Source organism: Akebia trifoliata, chromosome 1, assembly GCF_017979445.1.
Source record: "Akebia trifoliata isolate Shusen 1 chromosome 1, ASM1797944v1, whole genome shotgun sequence".
NCBI classification, from domain to species: Eukaryota; Viridiplantae; Streptophyta; class Magnoliopsida; order Ranunculales; family Lardizabalaceae; genus Akebia; species Akebia trifoliata.
Window position 1 is genome coordinate 3260662 of NC_141375.1, and position 19752 is coordinate 3280413.

The window sequence follows — 19752 nt, forward strand, 5'->3', positions numbered from 1 at the left end:
CTCTATAAGTGACCTTTACTGTTTAGATCTTAGTTTCCAACTGTAGGGTTAGACACAAATAGGTGATGCCCGATTAGGAAATCACCTATTTGAGTGAGCTTAGTTAGGGCTTCCCGATTAGGAAATAACCTATTCGAGTGGGTTCACTTTCTAGATTTCAGTTTCTAACACTAGGGTCAGACAACAAAACTTCTAAACAAAACAAGACCATTGAGACGTCATCGTGGGATGATGTTAGTGGGCCAATTCGATTTGGAATCATTTGATCAAAGGTGTGGTACTAGTACCATTGCATTGGTGGTCCAAATTCTTTAAAATGTGTGACAACTACTTCAAGATACCAATCATTCTTAGCAATATAAATCATTCTCTCTTTATTTTTTTCAAATTCATAAAGACACATATACTATACAACAAAGTGTAGTAGGGTCAGTGCCAGCTGATTGAGTGATTCTTCTTTGGCTTGTTTCATTTGGACTTAATTGAATCACCACGCTTTTGATAAAGCTATTTTTAACTTTCTTATTATTAAAAACAAAACTATACACAAAAGCCACTGTAGTAAGGTACTTTCTCTCTCTCCCCCTCTCTATCAAAAGTTATAATGTTACTGGTCCCATTATATTTGTCAATGAGCCAACAGTTATGGGACCCAAAAACCTAATAATCATTAAATCAAAGGTCCACCTTATTTCTAACATGCTTTAAAACTCGAAAACTCAAAAAAAGTTATAATTCTATTGGCCCCATTAAGTATTTTTAATATTTAAAATAGATATTTATTTATTTTTCATTCTCAACAGAAGTCAAATAATTCTAACCAATCTCATGGGCTTAGACCCATATAGCTCTGTTGGTTTGACACATTGCAAAACAACTTTGAGGTCGTGGGTTCAAGTCTAGCTTACTCATCCAGAATTTTTTTTTTCTATCCAATCTCTATCCTGACTCGATGCATTTTTTAGCTGACTCATCCTAATTGCCAAATTGACTAATTTATTTGTCGAGTTGATTTGATAAGTTTGTTCCATCTTGTTTTAAGGAATAGTGCACCTCGAAATCTTGCTGAGCTTACTCAAATGAGCTTTGAGTTGATCGAACGAGTTCAAAATTATTATTATTTTAACTATGTACATTGTAGAATCTAAACCAACGTTTCATTCAACTCTAATATTTGTCAAATCGATTATAATCACAAATCAAATAAATTAATATTAAATTTATGATCGAGTATGCAAACATGAAATCCAATTGTAGGGAAATATGATTGGTATTCCGTTTCATCAAGTTTTGGTCCCAAGTCACCTTAGAAAGTTGAAGATACTCTAATTTGTCTAAAAGATTGGTAAGAGGTTGAGCGCGGTGAACAAAAAACAGAAGAAGAATCACAATTTGAAGAATCATTTGAGCAATTTAAAATTTAAATTTTTTTTATTTCTATTTTTTTGGTTGAATTGTGCATATGATAGATAGACGAGTGGATGCCAATCTAGTTGGATGTACTCATACTATTGTGATGCAGTACCTCCCCTTTTTACAATTCAGTTTTGCAGATAATATAATGAAATCAATGTATGCACTTAATCTTAATGTAATTTTATATTTGTATTAATAAAAGTATGATTGGAGTTTTTCTTTCATTTATTATTATTATTATTAATTATTTATTATATAAATTATATATTTTAAATGTTAATTTATACAAATTATTTATATAGTTTATATAAATTATATAAGATTACATATTTATATTGTATACTTTATATTAGGGATGCAATTTGGTCCGGTTCAAATCGAGAATCGAACCAAATCAATAACTTTAGAATGATTTAATTCGATTTGGAATAAGTTACGATTCTAGACTTGGCCAAGTTTCGAGTCGATTCAACAAGTTTTAAAACCTATGAATTAACTTTAAATCCATCTAGTACTGCGTGTCCTACTTGAAAATTGATAAAGTAATATTCTGGTAAAGATGCAACGTGAAAAAAAAAAAAAAAAAAAAAAAAGAAGATCTGATTCGAGGTGCGTGAGATTTCCGTCCAAACTCATTGGAAGGGATGAAAGCGAATCCAAGACATCTTTTACTATCTCGAATTTAGTGTGTGCATGCAGTTAAAAGTGGACGTGTTGCATGGGATTAGAACGAATCTTTCAATCACTGATTGGTCTTTGATATTTACAAGAAATCATGATCTTATAATTATCTTGGAAAGTCTACGTGGGCCCACAAGCTCTAGCTTTAATTTCTCTTCTTTTAAGAGAGAGAGAGAGACAGACTACATGAATGTAAAACTAAGGAAAAGTAGATTTGATTTGCATTAATTGAAAGAGAGAATCTGGTACCTTAAATCTCTTGTGGTTGAAGCCCTTTAAAGTTTCAAAATTTTCAACATGAAAGAAAAGAGAAGAAAAGAAAAGAAAAGAAAAGAAAGAATACTTCTCGATCGCTAGTTCGTTAAAAGCAAGTCAATTAGTCTTTGACTAAAATCAATAGTTATTTTCAAAATAATTGGTGGTAAAAAGTCTATCTTTTGATGTGAAATCAATTTCCAATGAAAAATGCTGGAATGACACAATCGAAGACACAAAGATGACAAAAATGATGTGTTGGCGTGCATATAACCCTAGATGTTTTTTATTTGTATCTCGCGAAAAAGTATTTACAGTAATATGTGCCCCATCACATCATTTTATGTCACTCCGACATGACTCATTTCCAATATTTGAATTCCATTGACACGTGTTTAAGGATCAACTTTTTTTTTTTTTACTTTAATCATAAAATAATATAATGGTACTCTTTGAAATCTCGTTTAAAATGCTTTTTATATGTTCTTTATAATTTAATATATATATATTTTCAAAAATGTATTTAAAACATTGGACATGTGACTAATTTTCATAACCTTACAATTGTTTATGAGCTTTTGTTCAAAAAAATTGTTTTAAATGAGATTTGGTACATAGAATAAGATTTGAATTAAATTTTCTTCATTATCATCTTCTTCGACTTTTTTTTTTTAATTTTTATTTTTGAATCGTGACGATCGAGCTACTATATGTGGCATACTCAAACAACTCCCTTGATGTGACAAGTCCGAGAATCATAGATCTATATGCCTTGGGATACACAAATGCACTCCCCCATAAAAAGTGTACCTAGAGGCGTATAGATCTACAATTCTTGAACTAGTCCCGCTAGGAAAGTTGATTGAGTTTGCCACATGGGGTAGTCAGATTATCAAGATTCTTTATTTTTTTGTTAAAATCAATAAGTTTAAGTCTAGTATTGAAAATGAATTTAGGATATGTTCGGTTACACATGGAAAATAGGATGGAAAATCATTTTACTTGGAAATTAGTATTTTCTAGGTGTCTGATTGCACTTTTGACATGGAAAATGATTTTCATTATAAAACATGGATTCCATTTTCTCACCTATACATAAGGGAAAAATGAAATCCACCCTTATTTCCCATCCCCAAATCAAAACCCTAACTTCATTTCTTCTTTTCCACCTCCACCACCATAACCACAAATCCTCCTTGTTGTCATTATTTCCATCGCCGGCCACCTTTCCCCTTCACTCTCTTTCCTCTTCCTTTTCTTCTTCAATTTTTTCCATACTTTTATTTGATGAAATCAAAGAATAAAACTTGATTGTCTAGTTCTACACATTTTTCTTCACTATTTTTTCATGGATTTCAAATTCTACGGAAAATCACTTTTCATGTAATAAAACATACCCTACTGAGCTGAATATGGGAAAATTCCCATCCCTATACATTATTCATTTCAACGAATTTGGAAATCATTTTTCAACGAAATTATTATTTTAAAATATTATCAACATGATCATCACTTTTAAAACAAAATACTTGTGATCTTGCCATTACAATATATCCGATTTATTAAGTCATGATATCAGTACCTCATGTTCAGGCATGTTTAAGGAATTTTCTGCATCTTTCACTCACTCTCTCAACACTTTGAATCCGAATAGGCCTTCTAATTGAGATTATAATCAACATTCGTTGAACATGCTAAGAAGGAGAAAAATTCTTTAAACATAGTCACTTACATTGCTCCACATTGTATTGGATCATCGCACATGAAAGATGCAAAATGTTTCTTTTCAATTACTTAAAAAAGAAAAAATAAAAATTCCAGCCATCACCCCACATGAACTTATCAGGGGCAGATAACATTCCAATTGATAGGTGGTCCTACAGCAAAGGGTGGGTCCTCTTAAAAATCCTTTGACCTGGTGCAAGGATGGCCATTGGATCGAATTGAGCTTTCCTCTCGACGAATCTCGGCCATTGCTTACCAAAATGCCATTTCCACTGCTCCTCTGTTTTATAATGTGGAAGGTAAAGCTTAAAATCAAAACCATGTGTAGTGCAGCATTGGAGGATTTCTTGATTCTGACCAATCATTTGATCGACATGTGGGCCTTTCGGATAGGGTAGACCGAACCGAAGCAATGCAACTAAATAGATGATCTCACCTTCAGGTAACATGATAGATGTTCGATTGTCCCACCTGATCAAGATCAAATTTCAGAAAAGTGGTATACATATATAATTACGATGTATAAGCCTATATTGGATAGAATCCCGTAACGTTCATATAAGGGGTAGATTTGGAATTAAAAAAATATTACATCACATTCATCTAGAAACATAATCAAAGGATAATCCATCCAAAAACGCTTTAATTTGTCGCATACGACAACCCAAATTTCATTTTCAATTAAAAAAAAAAAAAAAACAACAGAAAGAAAATGACATAAATAACCTTACGTCTAGCATAGACAGACACAGAGTTGCCCACCCCCCACCTGTACTTTGAAAATATACTGTTAAGTGGGTCCACAACAAAAATAAAGAGAAAATTACAAAACAAATAAAACATTTGCTGAAATTCCAATTTCAGCTCACTATTAATTTCTAATTTTCAAAATTAAATACTAAAGGATATTTTAGTAATTCAATTATTTTCTTTAGTAAATTTTTTTTAATCCCAAAAAGGATAATTTACTATTTTCAGAATTAGAGGCAACGTTGCGGTAAGTCAGCGAAAAACGAGAAAAATGGCAAAAAAGGAAAACTACTACACATTTTTATCTTTCTGGTAGTATTGAAGCTTACATACTTCGCACATCCAGGAACTTACACGTGGCAAGTAATCAAGAATGATGCAATGTACATAAGTGGGTCCCACATTCGAGATATCTGATTCAATGCCATATGATCCGTCTGAAGAATCCTACCCACTCAATCTAAAGGGATACTCTGATGATGGACAAAGTCAACAGCCATGTTTGTTAGGATCATGGCATTGGGTTCATTTATTGACCAAAAGATATTCTGTTGGGACCCATTCTTCATTTCGTTAAAAAAAAAAAAAAAAAACCTAATACGTGGCACCACTACAAGAGAAGTAGACCTAAAATTGACCGACTGCATTATAGGTAAAATCACCCTTCAATATGTGCATACGTGGAATGATCGTAACCGTCAATCTTAGTATGTTTTACTTACTTGCTTTTCAAGATGGGGTAGATCAACATGGGCCCACCAATTCCATCTTTTAAGATCTTCTTAAATACCATCTGATTGAAATGAACCACATTTCGCTTTGATACGAATAAGTTCAGCCAAGGGTGAGGAGTGTCCCATATGCCGCTGGACTTGGCAGCTTGCTCCACCCGCTTAACACGTAATAAAAACTCTACGTACCCCAAATTCATCTCGAATCTCAGATTCCTAATATATCTCAACCGTCCAAGCAAGTGGCCCACTACCTGGCATAACAAACCAATAACTTTGTATAATTATATCAGGGGCATTTACGTAATTTCAGAGGTATTAAATATTAATGAATGAAAGAGATGGGGGGTATTTTAGACATTTTTGCTCAGTATTGGGGCCCAACTAAATCAACTAGATCGGAACAAAACAGCGAATTACTATTTTAGCCCTGTTCAGTTGGCAAAATTACGAAAAAGACAGTATTTTGAGAAAAAGTCCAAAGCGAATCGCGGAATGAACTTTTGACGGCGGAGAAGATTTTGGATGGCAAATTCGAAGAAGATAGACTTAAAAAAAAAAAAAAATATTGGTTTTGGTCATTTAAAACAAAGATAAGGGCCATTTTAATATTCTGCACGTCAGAAAATCCAAGGGAAAGATTAGACAGATCGCATAGTTGGTTTCCTATTTAAATGGACCACGATCAGCGAATAAAATGTACACGTCACGTCATGAGGTTAGAAGATCGACGTGGGCCCACAAAATATCAGAATCGAAAATCTACTATTTTTAAACGACAAAGAAATATGGGATAATAATCCAGGGGATCAAATAAATTTAATTTATTGTTATTGCCTTCCTCTGCCCCTGACGTAAGCACTTTTTATAGCCTATTAAATTTAAGCATTGTAAGATATAACTAGTGCGGGGAGTACCTGATCAACGTTTGATGAATTATCTTGCTTCCAATAATGGAAACCCATCTCGAGACAGTATAGAACAGGACCAGCACTGTCAGGGATTCGGGTCGGGTCGAATCTTTGATCCGAACCCAATGGTACAGATGGCCACCCATTGATCAGGTCAGCGCTGTTAACGAATGCGAAACCTTCCACGTAATCGAACGAGTCACCATCCGCACGAGTCACTAGCAACTCAGCGTCACTTGTGAACTCGTCGAACTCAGCATAAACCACCCTTATCCATCTCACCTACTCACAATAACAAAAGCAGCGAAACACATAACGTAACCTAATGTAACGTAACGCCGATACAAACACAAGTAATTAAGAAATTTGAAAAAATACCAACCATGTCCGGGGCGGTTTGCAACAAGACCCTAGCTCTAGTGATAATTCCAAACTGACCCAAACCACCAAGAACCCCAAAAAACAGTTCCGAGTTTTGGGTTTCGGAGCAAACTAAAGTTTCGGATTTCCCCGTTACGACTTCTAACTCCGTTACGTTAGATGTTTGTGGACCGTAGCGGAACGCTTGCCCACTTATACCAGCGTTAGATAACGTCCCACCAACCGTTAACCCAAGATAATCCGTCCATGACCTGGGCGCAAGACCAAACCCATAAACGCACTTTTTTAATAAATCTTCCCATAATACCCCTCCTCCAACGTCCACGTGTACGGACCCACCAACCCTAACAAGGTCAATCTGACCGTTCATTGCTCCCATCTCCACCACTAATCCTCTGTCCGCCATAGCCTGACCGTTGATCGAGTGACCAATACCCCTAGCAGCAACCGTTAGATTTGATGACCTTGAAGCCACTTCAACGATTCTAGCCACGTCATCGGCTCCAGCCGGTTGGATTACAGCCAGTGGTTTGATTTGGTAAATACCTCCGAAATCCTTATCAACCCGAACTGTTGACCCGAAATCGATTCTTCCTTGTAATTGCAACTCCAACTCTCTACATAGGTTTATGCCCTCGTCATCTTGAACCGTTTCGGTATCGGTTTCGGGTACTAATCGCTCAAGGTAGGCTATCATCGTTGAAGATAAGAACCGGGTTTGGTTTTTCTGCCTCGGTCTGACTCTTCCGTGAACCGGCTCGTTTCTCCCTCTTGCGTTCTCTCCTTGGGAGTTAAATACATATACACATAGAGAGAGAGAGAGAGAGAGAGTTGAGTCGTCACACTTGGTTTCAATGTTTGGTTGACGCTTTGATCAGATTCACATCCCTCTGTCTGCCACTTTCAGATTTATATTTCCTTTTAAGGTTTTTTTATATTTATTTATAGTAAAAAAATTATGATAGGTTGGGAGTGTGTGGCCCACTGAGTTTTAATGATTTGGATTAGATTTTTCGTAGTGGGCCCACTTTACCTGTTGATGATCATTGGATTCTTGGGCACTAGTGTGTAAGTGTTACACTTTAAACATCCTCCAATATTGTGTGTTTGTTTGGAGCTACAGCCTACAAGTCTGTTCGATCGTATTAAAAGCCACCATTTCTACATGACTTATGTCTTGTTTGGTTTCGTGGCTTTTCTTTTGTAGTGTAAATTCAGTATCAAATAATTCACTGCCTAGTAATAATTGATGGTCTTAAAGTCCTCAAAACAATCATTTTTGTTACTTTCGATCTATTGTACCTTAGGATTGAAAGATTAATAAAGATGTTGCCTATATATATTTAACATTGGATTGATAAAGTAGACATGTGCCCATGGAATTTTACTTTGTGATCAACATGTACCTATTAAATTAAAAGAATTTTTTTTATAAGACAAAAAGAAGACTATTTATCCTTAGAATGTATCAGAATATGCCCATGTGCCTACATCACTACAACACGTGCATCATCTTTTATGTTTAAGGATAGAAAAGAAAAGACAATAAAATTAAATGAGTATTATTGAAAAAAAAGATGATTAGATTAGAAAGAATGAATATGAAGTTAAAAATTATCCATGAGATTGAATCCCAATCCCACTTTATGGAGGAGGGATGGTGGGGAGGGATAAAGGGTCTAGGGTTCATGTTGTATTTTATTAGAGTCGTATGAGAGTAATACTAAAATTAACATCTATTCTTACATTGCTGATGTGGAGGTGCACACATAACCATATATGCTTTTCATCGAGATAAGAGTGAAAAGCATCCATGGTTATGTATGCACCTTCACATCAGCAATATGAGAATTGATGTACATTTCAATGGACATCCTCATTTGGGTTAAGGAGTTAGAAGAAGTAACGTAATAAAGTTGAAATGATATTATTGAAAAATATGTAGTAGAGGAAAAATAATAAAGTTGGGAGGGGCATTTTTGAAAAGGAAGGTAGAAGATAAAAGAGAATAAAGTTGGAAGGGTATTTTTGAAAATGAGAAAAAAATGGAAATAAAATAAAATTAAAAATTATATTCTCAAGATTCATAGGGATTATCAACTCCTTTTGATGTCGGGGATAAAATGAGTGGGATCTGCTATATTGTGTTTTATTATATAAATAACTTATCTACGTAAAGTTTCCATGTGTAGTACGGATTTATTAGATTATAGAGGTGTATTGAATAAATGTGCATAAGATACTCCAAATCACTTTTGGTGTAAGTAATTAAAATAGAAAGTTGTACCTCATGATCTATAAGAATATTTAGGATTCTTTAGATAGAAAATTTTATCAATCAAAAGTATAAAAGTATACTTAATTGGAAAGATTTTAAGTACCTAATTGATTAATATTTTCTCATTAGAGAATCCTAAATATTCTTAATGATGATGAGCTATATACAACTTTCTTATTTCAATGATAACAACAAAAGTGATTCTGTGTATCTCTTTCTCATTTATTCAATACACCTCTATATGATCTTATAGATTTTATATTTAGTAGATAAGAAATGCAACCAATAAATATGATAAAACTAATTAAAGTCGAATTATCATGGATTTTATATATGACAAATATGGAGAAAGCTTATGATAATTAATAGATTAAGGGAAATGGAGACGTATTCCAAATACATGTTTTTGGTGTTTCATACACTAATTAATGGATTAAACTTTTGAGGTTTGAGCATGATTTTAAATCTCAACCGAGATCGAGACGACTCCATCCAATTTCGTTATCAATTTTATGTCTCTAAACAATATGTTCAAGTTTGTGTGGCAAATGGGCTGAAAACATTCATGTTCTATATGGTATGATAAAGATGATGCACGCTTTCAAATGCCAACTAGCTAGTAAATCAAACAACATTTTAATAAACCCAAAAACAAGGGAAAAACAATGTGATCATCAAGAGTCTAAGGAAGCTGAATATAATTTATCTTCGTTAGGATATGGAAAATTTAATTTTGATGGGGTGACAAATATTTTATCAACCCTATGGTTGTATAGCTTGAGAAGGGTATTAGCAAGACATATCTTTTTATAGTATGATTTCCTAACTCCCCCATGTGACATAGTCAAAATACTCTTCTAACGTGGCATACGCTAAAACCATAGATATTTACTCCTCAGGAAACACAACTACTCATATTTATGGAGATGTGCATGTGTATTCCAAGGCATAAAATCTATGGTTTTGGCACATGCCACGTCAAGTGAGTATTTTGAGTGGAGTTAGATTATCAAGACTCATCTTTAAAAAAAAAAAAAAAAAATGCTTGACATGTAAGCAACAAAGGTGCTCTTGACTTAGTGGTCTAGGGTGCAAATTTTCTATTCCATTGTTTGGCGATATACTCCAATCGACTATGCTAGGACATCGGAGAATCATCAATCATTATTAAGATATATATTTGAATTCTTTTTACCATGATTAGATTTTTGAATGCAAGATGATTAGATTTTGTGGGGACACAGGGCTGTGAGGAGTCTCTAAAAAGGGATATTCTTCTTCATTTTTTTTTTCTTTTTACCATGAAAAGTTTTCCAGTCAAAGATTTTGTGATTTATAATGGTGAACATTTATCATGAAATTGTAACTTTTGAGAAAATTTGAATGATTAAGAGATTGAGTAGATTGTATTATTCTTCTCTCGCTTGGCAATTCCTCTCATAGTATCCCCCCAATGAAGGCAAAAGTCTGTGGACCCATGTGGACCCAATACATATGGGTGCTCCTAGTAAAAGGTAGTGTAGCAATAGAAGATTCTTCTATTTTATCCTTTTTTTTTCCCCAAAAAACATGAACCAAAACTTAGACTTTCTCACATTTGGGATGGAATGAGATGAGTCCTCATGTCCGTAGGCCACGACCTCCTGAAAGCTTCCAACATACAACACGATAAGTAATGAAGCCACCAAGTTTCGAATACACAATCAAGAGGAGCAAACCCCTCTCTCTAGTTTTACTTTTACCACGGAGCTAAGACTTAATTTAGGTCAAACAAGAATCATTATCTTAACTAGTATAAATTTATTTTATATAACTAAAGTAACTTTTGTTCTTAAAAAAAAAAACAAAAAAAACAAAAGATGCTCTTTATTTTAAAGAATATTGTTGGAGATGCTCTTAGGTCAAATAAGAATCATTTTCTAAACTAGCATTAATTTGTTTTATATAGATCCAACTCTATTAAACCCTAATTTAGCAATTTCTTTCTATTATGTTCCTTCTACATCCATCCCCCTCCTTTTCAAGAATACATGATTATGCATCATATTGCTTCAAGCATCTCACGTGAAGAGCCATGTCTATGTCTTGAGGTATCACTTGAATCCCATGTCCCATACAAAGCACACAAAACTAAAAAGAATATAGACTTGCTAGTGGCTCTCCAACTTTTACTTATTACAACCCAATTTCTTAAATTGCCTATCACACCCCAATTATAATTTAAAACTCATCCTTTAAATATTACAAAGGTTTGGCTCAAATTATAAACTCAAGATTACAAAACATAATGACACTAGTTCAAATAATTTTAGTAGTTATTTACAATTATAATCTGACTCCTACAAAATCCTAAACCCAAAAAATAGAAATCTAGCAAAAAAAAAAAAAAACGAAAACAGAAAAAAGAAAAAAAACAAGAGAGGGTTCTATTGGCACTCCAATTTTTATTTATTCTTATCCATTCATTTATTATTTTTAATTGGATGTAATAGTAAAAGTTGGGGTGCCAATTAGGCTTGTCAATGAATAGTTCAAAATCCAAATCCAATTTGTATTCGAAAATTTTGAATATTAGATTCAAATTCGGATATCATTTTAGCATCTAAAAAATTAATCGAATTGAAATTCGGATGTTAATAACTGATATCCATCGGATTTTGGAAAAAAAATTCGGATTCAAATACTACTATATTCAATCTAATGAATATCCCTTGATAGCCCTAGTGCTAATATCAGCTCTAAAAATTATCCCCCTCATTCAGCACAGATCTCTAGGTGACACGTGTTCTAATGACATACATTGCTTACTTTTACCGATCACAATCATCATCCAAACTAGTTTATTTATTATAGAGATGTTAATACTTTGAAACTTTCTCGCCAACCACATTTTCCATATCTGAATCCAAACAAACCCTTCTTGGCCCTCACCTAAATCTAATGACGTGTACCTTTACCCGACTTTGAAGCGTGGCGGACGCTTCAAAATTTTAGACGAACACTCCTAAAAACATGACAGGTGTCCTTTATATTAATTTTATGCCCCTACTTTTTGCTAATATTTGAAATACCTCCTTCGAGGCATCACATGTAGTCTAAGGGAGAGTGGTAGAGGGATGGCAGCTTCAATTTTTTTAAATTTTTTTTCCCGGTTCAGGGAAGAGAGAAATTCTTATGGAAGATGAGGGGTGAAAGTCAAATTGATTTCAATTGCTGAGGGCATTCCTGGAAATAAATGTGTTTTTGGCAGTAGTTAGAATTTTTTTTTCTACAAAGGTTCGGTTTGGAAGGATTCCGTAAAGGAAAAGGTAAGTTATAAGTTAGTTAAGAAAAATTAAACGTGTGATTTAGACTCTCCTCAGGTTACACTTGAGAATTGAGATGAGGCCGTATTTTTCAAACTGAAGACATACCCCTTGACTCAAACATCCTCATCTTCAACCCCCATTGAAAATTCGACGGGTCAAGATCATAAATTTTAGAAATTGAATTTCAGTGGTTAGGGTCGTTGAAATTCTTGATATTCTCTAGGTTCGATAGCTTAGAGCTGTCAAATTTCTCTCATCCTCCATTAATTTAATGATTTCGATCCGTCAAAAAAGAAATTTGACAATAAAACATTTGATGCCTTGGTCTTTTAAATATTCTTTTTTTTTTCCCACATTGTGCAATATTTAATCTTTTTGATAAAAGGCTTAATTATTTAGGCAACCCTTGATTTTATCATCTTCAATCCTTGATTGATTTGGTATAATATAACCTTATGATAGCAAGCGACGACACTACTATTTAAATCCAAGGAAGAATCAAGGGAATTTGCAGAAGGTCGGAGATGTGGTTTTTTCATTCATTTTTTTGTTAGTCAAATTCTTTCATTGATTTGTATTTGGTTAGGGAAGATAGGACTTGTGAAGTGCCACCCCACATAAGAGTAAGTGTGCTAGCGCGCTACAACTAGCACTTTGAAGCCAGTTTTAAAACAAACGCGCACTACTACCCTTGCTTAGCGTTTGACTTGTGATACTGGATGCATGAAGGATTTTGGATAAATGCACTCGAATGTACCCCCCTCTCTCTATAAGACCCCATACTTAATTTTTCCCCTTTCGTGTGCGACCTCTGCTCTCTACTCTTCTTGTTTGTACCTTATCATTCAGAATGTTAGCTATCATTCGGGCATCTTTGATTTATTTCTTTAATTCTTATACGTCGATCATCTTGAGAATGCTCCAACCAAAAGAGACCTTCAACTAGTAAGAAAGCCAACCACCAAAATTTCTACTTACAAATTGATTCCATTTACGAAGAATTCAATAAAGAGAATGCAAGTGAGAAGGAGTTGGACAATACAATAAAGATGACACACTAATTGCACCTCCTAGTACTAGGAACCCGAGTGCCAATTGTTGCTATAGTGTTTTGAAATTTTTGGGTAGAAGAACTACTTGAATTTATCAATTTATTAGATAATAGAAAGAAAAGGATCAATGGTAAATCTAACAATACCAAATTAAATAGTAATGAAAATTTCCTTTAATATCTATAAAAATAAAGTTTGTGGCAAAAAATAGGAAACTTTATTATTTAGAATGGATCTATTAATAAAATCCAAACTTTATTATTGGAAATGGAGTCTATTTCCCAATCGAAATCCCTTATAAAATCGAAGCTTAAATAAAAACCATCCCCATCATAGATTATAAAATCTTGGGTTGATGTTTTCCCACCAGAAAGAGAGAAAACAAGCACAATTTCATCTTTATGAGGGGCCTTTGGACGTCATCATAAATTTCTTTAATACGAACATTATTTCCTTTTCCTGGCTTAAAAAGTAATATTTTAGATAAATTCAAATAAACACTAAAGGTATGTTTGATTGCATGGAAAGTGACTTTTCATGGAATTTGAAATCTATGGAAAAATAGTGGTGAAAAATAGGTAGGGTTGGAAAATCAAATTCAATTGTTTGATTTTACTTGGATAAAATTATGGAAAAAATATATGAAAAAAAAAAAGAAGAAAAAGAAAGAGAGGAGGAGAAGGAGGAGAAAGAAGATGAGAGGAGGGGGAGAAGAAGAAGAAAATGAGGAGGAAGATGGCTATGAGAGGATGTCGTGGTGGTGGTGGAGGTAAGTAAAGAAGAAGATGACGAGGAAGATGTGGGGAGAACATGGTGGTGGTGGTGATGAAGAGAGAGAGAAGGTGGCCTGAGATGGTGATGACAGGGACGATGATGATGAGTAGTGTGATGGTGGTGGTGGTGGTAGGGAAGAAGAAGATATGAGTGGGAAAGAATTGGAGATGAAAAATATGGGTGGATTTCATTTTCTCACCTATATGGGTGGCAAAGTAAAATCCATGCTTTAGTGGACTTTTTGATTGTGGTGGAAAATGAATTTCCATGGATATGTGCAATCAAATATTTGAAAAATGTCATTTTCCATGGAAATTGATTTTTCATCCTATTTTCCACGTGCAATTAAACATACCCTAAGGAGACCCACTAAAAATTCCAACCATGAGAAGGAATAATCTCATCAATTTTCAATCAACATTCATACTTCAATATAAAGGCCATACCAGACAATACTTTTTCTAACATTAAAAGTTATTTGTTCATAAAAGCTCACATTCATTGCTTTGAGATTTTTAATACCTGAAAACCTCTCAATTTCTTAGAAAAGTAGACTATCCATCAAGCCATCAAGTGGTACTTAATTGAAAAGACCATCCCCTTCTTTACCTCCTTTTTAAAAGTTTAATTTCTTTCACTTTCAATTTTCTTGGCAAGCTTGTACTGTAACTTCTTATCTCTAGTAAACTTTGGACTTCATCATTCTACCACTAATTAAGGTTACTTTTACTCTCCTTTCTTTATAACTTTAGTACACTTTTTTCTGTAAATTCCTCAGAAGCTTTTCACCACTCTTCTATTACAATGGTCCATATAATATCTCAATAACAATGATATTTTATTTCCTATTCTCTTACATGTTCTGATGCCTCCAACTCTCAGAAGGGTTGGGGAACCAAAATCAAAAGCTTGCAATATGATAAACTCGGGAGCTCGGAATCTCATGTGGAAATACAAACTTCAAGGTCTTAGAGTATTAGTAAGGATACATTATAATTAATACGTTGTAATTTGATACACCATATTATTGATTTTCATGAAAATTAGGATGTAAGAATTAGATTAGGATTATGTTAGATTAGTTAAGGATCTTTCTTAGTTTTCTATATAAATCATATTAGGATTCTTGTTTTTACTATTATGGTGAGAGAAGGCGGAGTAGGTGTGGTTCGACACCAAAATTTGAGTGACCATAAATGCCCTCACTTTTATATTTAAATTTAATATACCAAGGCCATTTTGGTAAAATACCAAGAAAATTGCAACCGACTGACTAATCATCTTGTTTAGTATTCAAAATTACAAAAGTATCATTTTTTTACTATGTAATATAAAAAAAAATTCCTTTAATCAATATTTTAAATTACAAACAAGCTCTTTTGATACATGTGCGTTTACACATGCCACTTTCTAATAACTATATTATATTATTCTTTATGGTATCAAAGTTTAAGCTCTAATTAGAGTATGATATTGCAACCCCATTCGTTGACGGTGGCATCGTTGCCATTGTTGAGCCTATTTTTTTTCTTTACTATTGTTTTACTTTTATATCTTGCATTTTTATCTCTACAAACTTCCCTAGTCCACAAATTCATCTCTGATGATATTTATTTATTTTTATTTAAAATCTATCCAACAATAGTTCTTTTAGTTAAGCCTCACAATCCCATTACATCATGTTCTTGGGAGAGATTATGATAGGCCCGATCTAGTGAGTCACTGACTTCGAAATACTTGAAAATAAGATTGAGGTGCAACAATGAAGGACTTTACATAGAGGAAGCTACTGCTAATAAACATGATTAAAATTTTGGCCATCAAAGAACAAATGTAGTATTAAAAATATTTAGTATATAAAATAAGAGTGCACACAACTCAATTCTAACTTGACTAGAGTTTTTCAATCCGACTCGGCCAAGTTTTTGTAGGGTGCAAATTAGTTTTATTTAGAAAATAAATCAAGTACAAAATTAAATGAGAGGTTAAGTCAAATCCAAATTAAATAGTATGAGAGAAAAAAAATATAGAATTAAAAGAACTTATTGGTTTGTAAAAACAAATTAAGATCGAAGTTTCACGTTGAATGCGATATCCTTAAAATAGATTTCTCCCTTGCTCTAGTGCCAACAATTTGTAGATGTTCATCTCCCAAGATACAATGATCTATAACAGAGAGGGTAACATTCCAATCTTTGTTTATGGTGAACCTGAAAATATTTGGTACTCTCTTTTAATATATCTCAAAAATAAAAAATAATGAGAACAATTAAAGCGTAATCGAATGAATGTTTTTAAACTCAAGAATCTCATAACATTTGCTTGAGAATTAATCAAAAGTGGAGTTTTTTAATCTTTTTGGATTAACTCCAATAAATAAACAATGAGGAGTTCTCATTGTTTCATAAGAGGTGTTAAAAATTGGGGTGCCAATTGGCAAAATTGAACCAATGCCTTAAAGTTGTTGGCTTGAAAATGACATACCAAAGAAGAGGTTGGTTAGAGTTAAAAGAAGTTATAACGTCTCACCTTAAAAAAAAAAAGAAGTTATAATTTCTTAGGGAACTATCCCATGGTTGGTAATGTAACATATTAAGTTACTCGTTTCCAATAAAAAAATAAAAAACTTTAATTTTCAAGTTCATTTTTATTTATTTTTTTATTTACAAAAAATTCAACAATCCCGCACATGAATGCAGAAAATAAAATAAAGATCAATAAAATTAAAAAAAATATATTTATGTAGAGAGTACAAGATAAAAATCCTTCGCATCGAAATAGGTGTCTTTTGAATTTGAATTTGAATATTCCCTAGTGAAGACCAATCCGATTTACTTGGCTATTCAGTGAACATTATATCTTGAATTGACTAATCGTTCTTGTAAATCAAGACAATAGGTCTCACACAGTCTTTTCGATACATTGGATTCTTACGATTGTGTCCATTACTGTCTTAAACAACTCATGGATTCATAAGTGCTTTAGAGAGTTTAGCCTTTTAGACATAATTCTCATAGAAATGACTACACTTCTTCACTTATATAGGTGACACCTATCAGAAGTATTTGCTATACTCTACTTAAATAAATAAGATGTAGACATCATTAAAATAATAAGTATTAACCTTACATAATTGCAGGTAATATTTTTACATCATAAAATTGGGGGTATATAGATTTATTTTTATTTAGTATTTTCTTGGAATTAATCATAAGTTAATTGTCCTATTAAATCTAGATATTGGGATATCCCGTCAACTAGGTTAGGTTTCCATTAAGCTAATTTATTTAATAGGCTTTAAACCCATTCCCCTCAATGTATTATAAACTTGCTCTCTAGATAATCTTTTAGTAAAAGAATTTGCTAAGTTATCTTGAGATTTCATAAAATTAATTTCATTGGAGAATAATTGCTTCACAGTATTATGTCTTCGATGTATATGTCGAGACTTTTCATTATATACATTGTTATGTGTTCTAATGATTACTACTTGACAATTATAATGTATACATATTGCAAATACTGTACTTGGCCAAAAAGGGATATTCTCTAAAAAAATACCTTAGTCATTCAATTTATTCACCAGTCTTATCTAGTAAAAACTTTGATTGCATAGTAGATTGAACGATACAAATTTATTTGAAAGATTTTTCAAGAGATAACTGCACCCCCAACAATAAATACATACTTATTGGTGGATTTAGACTCTTTTGAGTCTGATATCTAGTTAGCATACTATAACCTTCAATTACAACGAGATACCTCGAATAGTGCAAATCATAATCAAGAGTATATTTTAAATATCTTAATACTCTAATTAAAGTTTTCCAATGATCATGTCCTGGATTACCACATCTACTGAATCTATTAATAGAATAAGATATATCAAGACGAAAACAATTCATAATATACATTAAACTTCCAATCACACGAAAATATGTTAATTATAATATACTATCACAAATATTTTTCTTAAAATTATAATTTGCATAAAAAAGAGTTTTAATAGATTTATAATCAAATTGATTAAATTTCTTAAGTACCTTTTCAATATAATGAGATTATGATAAAGCATGACCATTAATATTTCTAGATATTTTAAAACCTAAAATAACATCTGCAAGGCTTAAATCTTTCATATCAAAATTCTTTGATAAAATTCATTTAATAGATTTAATAATATCAAGGTTAGTATTCATTATTAATATATCATCTACATATAAACAAATAATCACATGTGAATTATTTATACTTTTTACATATACACATTTATCATACTCATTTATTTTAAAATTATTAGTCAACATTATATTGTCAAACTTTTCATACCATTATTTAAGAGTCTGTTTTAGATCATGCAAAGATTTAACTAATCTACAAACTTTATGTTCTTGACCTCTAGTCACAAATCCTTTAAATTGATCAATGCATATTTTTTCATTTAATTTACCGTTTAAGAAAACTATTTTAACATTCATTTGATGAATTTTTAAATTATACGATGTCGTTATTGCTATTAAAATTCTAATTGATATTATTTTTAATTACTGGCGAATAAGTGTCAAAAAATATCTAGTCCTTCCTTTTGTCTATACCCTTTAGCTACTCGTTAGTCTTATATTTATCAATAGATTCATCTAATTTTAATTTCTTTTTAAAAATTTAATTTCTTTCTTAAAGATTTATTGTTTTACTATCAAAAGGTAAATCAATTAATTTCTAATAATTATTTTGCATTATAGATTCAATTTCATTATTAATGATTTTTTTTAATAAGGAGTTTCTAGACTAGATATAACTTATTTAAATGTTTGGGGTTTATTCTCAATTAAATAAGTCCAAAAATCTGGTACAAATGAAGTTTCTACTTTAAGCCTTTTACTTCTTCTAGGTTCAAAGTCATTTTTTAAGTTATTTTGATTGCTACTTGAACCCTATTTTAATTTTCTTTTAAGAGCAAGCATAAAATTATCTTTCTTTAAAAAAATATCTTTAAAAATTTAACATCTCTACATTCAAGAATAATATTTTCATCAACACCTAATACATTAAATTTGAAAATAAGAATCTGTAAGCACTACTATTATTAGTATAACCTATAAGTACACAATCAATAGTTTTAGGTCCAAGTTTAATTCTTTTAGGTAATGAGACTAAAACTTTTGTTAATCACCTTCATACTTTCAAATATCTAAAATATGCAAATTTTTAGGCACTACTATTATTAGTATAACCTATAGGTACACAATCAATAGTTTTAGGTAATGAGACTAAAATTTTTGTTAATCACCTTCATACTTTCAAGTATCTAAAAGATGCAAATTTTTCTTAACAAAGTTCATAAGGATTTTTTATCTAATTTCTTTAAAGAAATTTTATTAAAAAGATAATTTATTAACAAAACTGCCCCCCACAAAAATTCTAAGGAAATCCTTAACTATTTAACATTACATTAACTATATTTTTTAGAGTTCTATTCTTTTTTCTGTT

The 19752-nt window shown here is 32.1% G+C and overlaps 1 protein-coding gene across 1 annotated transcript; it reads right to left on the minus strand.

The window, feature by feature from the left end:
* Positions 1-4182: 4182 nt before the first annotated feature.
* Positions 4183-7731, minus strand: CKX7 (cytokinin oxidase 7). The gene is made up of 4 exons (XM_086434977.1): positions 6852-7731; positions 6476-6751; positions 5550-5812; positions 4183-4548 (listed from the first exon to the last, which is right to left on the minus strand). Exons 1-4 carry the CDS (start codon positions 7545-7547, stop codon positions 4230-4232), a joined length of 1554 nt encoding a protein of 517 aa, XP_086291103.1. The 5' UTR covers positions 7548-7731; the 3' UTR covers positions 4183-4229.
* Positions 7732-19752: the final 12021 nt, after the last annotated feature.